We start from the raw sequence: 493 nt of genomic DNA on the forward strand, positions 1-493 counted from the left end.
GAGGCTGGGAATTACCTGGGAGCGGTTGGAGGCTCCTCGGGGGCCGTTGAGGCGCTCGTAGAACCTGCGCTCGGCGTCGTCGTATTTGTGCTTGTCCAGCCAGACCTTGTCGTGCAGGAAATGATCCAGAGCCATTTTCCTGGGAAAAACAGCCGCCCACAGGTGAGGGAAGGAGCCGGGAAGGAGTCGGGAAGGACGGGATTTGAGGGAAGGAGCCGGGAAGGAGTCGGGAAGGATGGGATTTGAGGGAAGGAGCCGGGAAGGACGGGAACGGGGAACGTTCGCGCCGGGAAAAGGGTTGAAAGTCGCCGGGATCGGCTTCGTTAATGAATTAATGCTCTTAATTAATGAACCGTCTGCCTGAGCTGGGCATGGGCGGGATAAGCTGATCCCGACCTTATTCCATAAAAAACCCTGCTGGGATTTAGGGGTGAATGCCAGGGGAGGGGGAGGGGAATGGAAAAGGAATGGAGACATGGAATTAGGGAATGGT

The 493-nt window shown here is 56.8% G+C and overlaps 1 protein-coding gene across 2 annotated transcripts in view; it reads right to left on the bottom strand.

Annotated features, from left to right (window-relative positions):
* The window catches only part of LOC113940321 (elongation factor 1-delta-like), a 9,018-nt gene extending 8,855 nt beyond the window's left edge, over positions 1 to 163 (bottom strand). Inside the window, exon 1 of one of the 2 annotated variants that reach the window (XM_027631450.1) lies at positions 16 to 163. In XM_027631450.1, coding sequence (XP_027487251.1) covers positions 16 to 135 — 120 coding nt within the window. In that variant the 5' untranslated portion in view covers positions 136 to 163. The remainder of the gene's footprint in view (positions 1 to 15) is intronic. The other variant, XM_027631451.1, reaches the window with a different exon arrangement.
* Positions 164 to 493: the final 330 nt, after the last annotated feature.

The sequence above is a fragment of the Corapipo altera genome, unplaced genomic scaffold, assembly GCF_003945725.1.
Source record: "Corapipo altera isolate COAL_440 unplaced genomic scaffold, ASM394572v1 60546, whole genome shotgun sequence".
NCBI lineage: Eukaryota > Metazoa > Chordata > Aves > Passeriformes > Pipridae > Corapipo > Corapipo altera.